The 6,628-nt window shown below is 37.0% G+C and overlaps 1 protein-coding gene across 1 annotated transcript; it reads right to left on the bottom strand.

Moving 5' to 3' along the window:
* Nucleotides 1-112: 112 nt before the first annotated feature.
* LOC128156629 (GDP-fucose protein O-fucosyltransferase 2-like) lies at nt 113-6,428 on the bottom strand. The gene is made up of 9 exons (XM_052818851.1): nt 6,225-6,428; nt 4,657-4,907; nt 4,026-4,135; nt 3,705-3,835; nt 3,534-3,606; nt 3,271-3,393; nt 1,952-2,132; nt 1,539-1,668; nt 113-1,352 (listed from the first exon to the last, which is right to left on the bottom strand). The coding sequence occupies exons 1-9, from the start codon at nt 6,377-6,379 to the stop codon at nt 1,199-1,201; spliced, it is 1,308 nt and encodes a 435-aa protein (XP_052674811.1). The 5' UTR covers nt 6,380-6,428; the 3' UTR covers nt 113-1,198.
* Between the last annotated feature and the right edge of the window lie 200 nt (nt 6,429-6,628).

Here is a 6,628-nt window from a genome sequence, read left to right as displayed (position 1 = left end):
GTCTATTTGACAATGAACAAAGCGTGAATTAATATAAAGAAAACCCATTTAAAATTTCTTATATTCAGTTACGTGTATTTCTCTATTCTGAGTGAAAACAATGACCAAAAGCAAAAATATATATTTACTTTATGTGTAAAGAAAATAATTCCTTCCTTAACAATAACCTTCAAATGCGGTCAAGTAATTCTTATTTTTTTTCATTTTGTACTCATCGGAAAATCAACATCTACATGACAAGAACCAAATGAATTCAGAAATACTTCCAACTGTTGTTGTTATTTTTTGAGGGAATGGGGGTTGGGGGTAATCATAACAATAGCATAATATTATGCTCCGTGTCACATTTCATACATGTACTTCATATTGTATAAAAACGATCAATAAAATTAATGTTACATTTTCAAAACACTGAACTTTATCAATCAACATAAATATCAAATTCATTTGTAAATAGAATTTAAAAAGCAACTAATTTATGTGATTTAATTACTGCACAGCTATTGTAGAACAAGGGGATTTTCAGTATAAACGCATGTTTGGCAGAGTTGGAAGAAAAGAGTTTAGGATCGCATCTTGAGGCTACCGTAACATTATGCACTCACAAATTAATGCTTTTATTAAGAATAAATGGCGAACGGTGCTAAAAAAAATCGATACGCTGACGGACGCAGCAAACATGCAAGTTATTACCATGTCGTGTGTCTCTCTCGAGTTTGGCCAAAATGTAAACCATTAATGCCATTAATCGGTGATTCAGAGTTTGGAGCACTTGACTTTTATGTCTCTAAAAGCATATTCTCTTGCACATATAGCAATATCAAAAGCAAAACATTATCTGTGTTCTAAAAAGGAACGAATCTCTGCATTCCCATAGACTTCAAATAACGGTGCAATAAATATCTGTAGATTAGTCCGCAGTTCTGTTTATCGCGCAATCTTTGGGCAAGTCCGTAGTTTGTTGCCTAATTACTGAATTTGTAAAACTCCTGATAATCGATACTGATTGTGTTCCCAAAATAAGAAAAATGATTTTATCAGATGCATGTATCTAAATGTGTTTTCCGACATCAATTGTTGGTGAGGAGATTCGTTGTTATCCATTGCCGCCATTAATTTGTTGTGCACTGGTTAAACCTTCATCCATGCATGCGGAGTACAATGAACTGCACTCCAACATTATCCCTCTGCTGTTGGATCAGTAGACAATGGTCCAGTGGGCTGGCTGTTCACAGTCCGATTCCTCGTCACCGCAGAATCTATTGAATGTGGTTGACTGTTCAAATCCCAGGATCTCGCGGTCTTCTCGAATTCGGAAAGAGACAGTTGATCCAGAACTTCCTATGAAGTACCTAAAAATGTTGCCAATTTTGAAACTACAGTACATTAAGACCCCAGACCAATTACAATTTTATTTCAAGTATACTAACTCGGCCACTTTAACTCTTTGGATACTTTTGAGTGATAGATTGTCAAATGCAAGAAATACCCTCGAGATGACACATAACACACCCAATCAATCAGACTGTTATGGTTACCTAGCGTGGCAAGCGATCCATTGGTCGATAATGGCCACGCCGCCATCTTTGTAGATACCAACTTCTTGTCGTGTTGGCTGAAACTGATGAACTTGGTGCTTCTTTAGATAGTTCCTGAACTCTTGGTATTCTGTTGAACATAAAACAAAACAGGATTTGCATATTATAGTTTACATTCTAAGCGGACTGCATTACACCAGTTTGATGTTCAACATAATTGTTACAAAAACTGTTAAAGTCAATAGTTGGATGAACAGTCAAATAAATATTCTATAATTATATCAGCATCAAAAAAGTAAATAAATCTCTAGCAAACTTTGTCAAGCTAAGAATTCTTGGCGATATATTTTAAGCATTATAAATCTTAGCTCTATGTAATTGTAAATATGGTTCACTCTTTCTGTCCTTCATACCTTCCTCAGTCCCGTCGGTAGCAACAAACACTTTATCTAATGCCAACTTCTTCAGGAGTTTCTTCACGTGTTTAGCAGCTTCTTTGATGCTTGGGAGTTCTCTCCCCCTAACGTGTAGATGGTCGCCCCGTCGTAGATGGACAGCGATGTAGGCGCCCCCTACCGCCTGTCGAGGCTGGCTCTGTAAAATGATTACTATGTCAGAAACTGAGAAAATCGATGACTGTGCTTTGTTAAAAAGAATTAATTTTGATAAATTAAAAAGAAATTAAGCTGGATGTTTTGTTTTCTAGTGCTGAAACGAATGTTCGAATATTCGCGAATGAATAGTAAATTTCTAATATTCGAATGTATATTTAGCATTCGAATATTCGATCACATGTTAAACACACATATCAAGCACTGTAAACTATGCAGCATCGTGTTATTTCATTTTACTCGGAACGAAAGTAAATATAAAGCCATCTATGACTGCCATGCTTGGTAGAGTCTATTACTTAACCCAGTAATAGACTCTTCCGCCATGCTTGTTTACCTTGAAAGTAAAAGCAGGGTTTACATCGAACGGAGACAAACATTCTGGATTTTTCAATTTATGTCAGACGCTGAAGAAAAAAATTGATTAACTGTTTGAACTAGTGTGAGCTACGGAGAGTTAATATCGAAAGGTACATCGAAAGTTTTTTTTAAAAGATACCTCGATATAATTTGTTTTGCTTTTAAAAAAAAACAAGATTTCCGGAGTTATGAGCGCTATCAGTTTTCTGTTTAATACTATATCAAACATGGCGGAAATATTTGGACTGACTTGCGAAGTAACGTATCGGTCTCATCCAGGAGTAAGGACTGCATTATATTATTAAAGAAGTAATAAATCTTTTGATTGTAGTTGATTGAGATTTTTAAATAATCAGTATATTATTATTTGCTTAAAAATTAAATGCGCACCCAATTCAATGGATACTCATGCATTAAGTGTCAACTTCGAACTGACATGTTTAAGCAGTCTACACATACACCCACTTAGTAATACAAACTATCATATATGCTTAATACATTGTCTATGACGTCTACGAATATTCGAATACGAATCGAATAGCACTCACGAATATTCGAATACTGATTTATGGTATTCGTTTCAGCACTAATGTTTTCAGATATTTGTTGTTTTGTTCTCTTCGAAAATCTTTATTTAAAAATGATGAGCAATCTCGTGAATGGGTTTTGGTAAATATTAAGTAGGAGTTCCGATTGTATAGTCACTCATTTATAAATGAGCAGTATCCATCCATCCATCCAGGGTGTGTCCTGCCCTTTACCTTGACGGTTGTCCAGTCTCTCAGTACAGTGTTGTCTGTGACGTCATCAGACCCGAGGTGTTCCCTGCGGAATCTGTCGCCAGCGTCACGCAGAGGTTTGGCGTACATCATGCTTCTCCGTGCCTATTGTTAAGGAGAAGGACCCCTCAAAAAATGAATTTATAATACACGTACATCATCTCAAGCTTAGAGCATGAGTGAGTTAAATATTCCACATGACACAAACAGCATTGATAAAGGGTTAAGGGTAGCAAAGTGATAACCTTCCAGAATAGAGAGCTGTGTTCGCCATACTCGCCATGCAGCAGGTTCTCGGCCCGAGGTAGAAATATCAACCTAAAATCGAAAGTAAAAGGTTGAACTTTGACCTTTTGTCGACGGACGGAATGTGTCCTTATTTCAGGACATGAATGTTGTTGTCAAAGACCAATTACTTTCCCGTTGTGTTCTCTGCAAGGAATGTTGCCATAAGACTTAGTTGCCCAAAGAAGGAGAGACAATTGAATTTTTCTGCATAAATCTCCTCGATTCCAAAATACCAGTGACGCCATTTTCCTTGCGCATCCTATAGCATCATGGAGCAAGAAAAGAAAAATCAACATACAAAAATCATATTACGATTACGAGCTCCTGAAGTTACTGAGTAATGAGCAAAATCGATAACAGAATTACAAAAAAGGTAACTATATAAGGTGCCAACAACAAAGTACATGAAGTCACATATAGAACAAGACATAGATTTCAAACTCGCCAACCTGTTGAAATCTGGTATCCCTTTGACACCTGTCAATCATGATGGTGTCCCAGTCTGTGACGTCTACCACGCCCTGTAGATGGTATACCTCGTCTATGATTGGTGCTCGTTCTGGATAGAAAGACAAAGCAACCAATCGTAGGACTTAGAATGGAAGCTGTTTGAATATATATTTGAAATGTTGTCTTGATGGTCTAAGGACTTAAGACATGTACATGACATCAACACCACATATAAGTTCTCAATAAAACTTATAGTTTCAATGCACGTATAACAACTGTATAGTCCTACAAAAAGAACTTAGTACTTTTGGTATAATACAGTGTGTGATTCCAATGAACATTTTCTTTTGATTTTGTCCTCTAATGAACATTTGCTGTGTAAAAGATCCAACAATGAGGACTTTCTTTTGATAAAGTCCTCATTGATGGCTAATTTTAGACAGGAGAATTTACTTTTGATATAGTCCCTTAATTACTTTTGATATTATAGTCTATTAACTCACCTCGGATATACAGTCCTCCAATTAGGACATAGGCCTACTTTTGATACAGTCACGGAATAATGACTTACTTTTGATAAGTCCCGGAATTATGACTTACTTTTGATACAGTCCCGGAATTATGACTTACTTTTGATATAGTCCCCCAGTTCAATCACGGGCACGTGTTTACCGAGGCTGCCCACGTCAAAGAACTCGGACCATTTCAGTCGGTCCTGATCGACGTCACGTGACTTCCAGTGCCACATCCTGACCCATGGTGGGAGTACGAGGACCCAGGGCTCGCGCTCATTCAGGTGGTGCACCAGGTTGGCCACCCTCATGTATACGTCCCTTCTCAGGTTGAAACCCTCACCGGGATTGACGTCATACAGTAGAAACCTAAAATGGAGAAGTAAATGACGTCATACAGTAGAAATGTGAATCAGACAGTGCATGACAACGTTTATATGTGGTTTATCGTAGGAAAAATAAATAAAAGAAACGTAATGACAATTACTCTGTAGACCTTGTTTTATTCAGATACCGTACTGATTAAACCGTTTTAATGGTATAGTCTGTCCCAAAATATTTATGCAGCACATTTGGACGATTTTTATTAAAAATACCTGTGCAAGAAGTGCAATTGAAATAGTTGAAAGGAATAATTTCCAAGATAATTTCACTGACACATTATCATCTTTCACTCAGAAAAATTCACAGGAACGAAAACAGATTCCTTACGGAGATTTATAATTGGGAATGTTTACATCTTTTCTCCATTCGGAATACATCGCGCAATTTTTCAACGTTATCATCCGGGCTTGCTGTAATACAAAATCCCCGTAGACATCACATTTTTTAGCATTGTAATGAAACAAGATAAGCTAACAGGACCGTTTCGACTGAGAAAATGTTTCATACCTTTGAACATCGTTTGAACCCTGAGGTACTTAAAAATATCAAGCAATTAAGCGAAATGTGAATCCAGAATATCTTGGGACAGAGTATAGTAAGATTTTCTAAATTTAAAAAAAATTGGAATTTCAGCTGGTGTGTTAGTGGCAGGTTTCTTTTTTCTATATTTCATGAGATTGACAGGTGGAAAAAGCATTATGTATGCATGCATATTAAAAAATTGGACTTCGATACCGTTACGTATGCTACACACAGGTGCTTGTGGACTGGACCGTGCACAACCCCCCCCCCCCTTTCTATTTTTTTTTTCAATTTTTTTTTTAATTTCTTTTATTAATTATCGTTAACAACCCCTTATATATGTCTCCAGTCGAAAAATAACTGAAATATCACGAATCTGAGGCATTTTATATTCACAATCGTTTCCCCTATACATAAAAAGATAATAAAAATAACAATAATTAAAAAAAGAAATTAATAAAAAAAAATAGAATGGGGGGGGGGGGGGGTAGTGCACGGTCCAGTCCACAAGCACCTGTGATGCTACATTATGCATAATCTTTACAAACAATATACAAAGTACTTCTGTTTGTGGTATATTCTGAGCACAGTCATTACAATGAGTGCTCTAGTGCTTCTGTTTATAGTGTTAGTCTGTACACTTTCAATCTCTTCAGATTACACGCAAAGTACTTGTTCATTACACAGTCTGTGTACTTTGTACTTCTATTCACGCTGCGTGCATTCAGTCACTACTAACTAAACACAGTACTTCCCAGTACGTTACCATATTTTTTTTACCTGGCGTTTTCTTTGATGTTATACTTGGTCCTTCCGGTGCAGTGTTCTTCTTCCGGTCCGGTGTCGCCGTGGTTCCGGGGGAAGATACATGACAGATAGAGGAGACATAACAGCAGCGACCAGGACGGCATGACACGGGTCCCAGGGTGTTTCATTTAAATATACGGCAAGTTAACGCCTTACAAAAATAATCCCAACGTAAGGGGATTATCGAGAGATTTAAATAATGACCACGCATGTAATGAACCTTCTAGGCTATGTCGGTCCATACATGTACGAGGTCTTATGGTCATAAGAGATTTTATCCGATTTGTCCAAGATCAGGAAAGGATTGGCAAAAAACAAAGTATCAAAATTTATTTACACCCCCGCCTCCCGCCCCAATAAATGAGAGATGAAATCGT

This window comes from Crassostrea angulata, chromosome 1 (assembly GCF_025612915.1).
Source record: "Crassostrea angulata isolate pt1a10 chromosome 1, ASM2561291v2, whole genome shotgun sequence".
Taxonomy (NCBI): domain Eukaryota; kingdom Metazoa; phylum Mollusca; class Bivalvia; order Ostreida; family Ostreidae; genus Magallana; species Magallana angulata.
The sequence above is the reverse complement of the archived record's forward strand: the minus strand, read 5'-3'. Positions and strand labels throughout refer to the sequence as shown.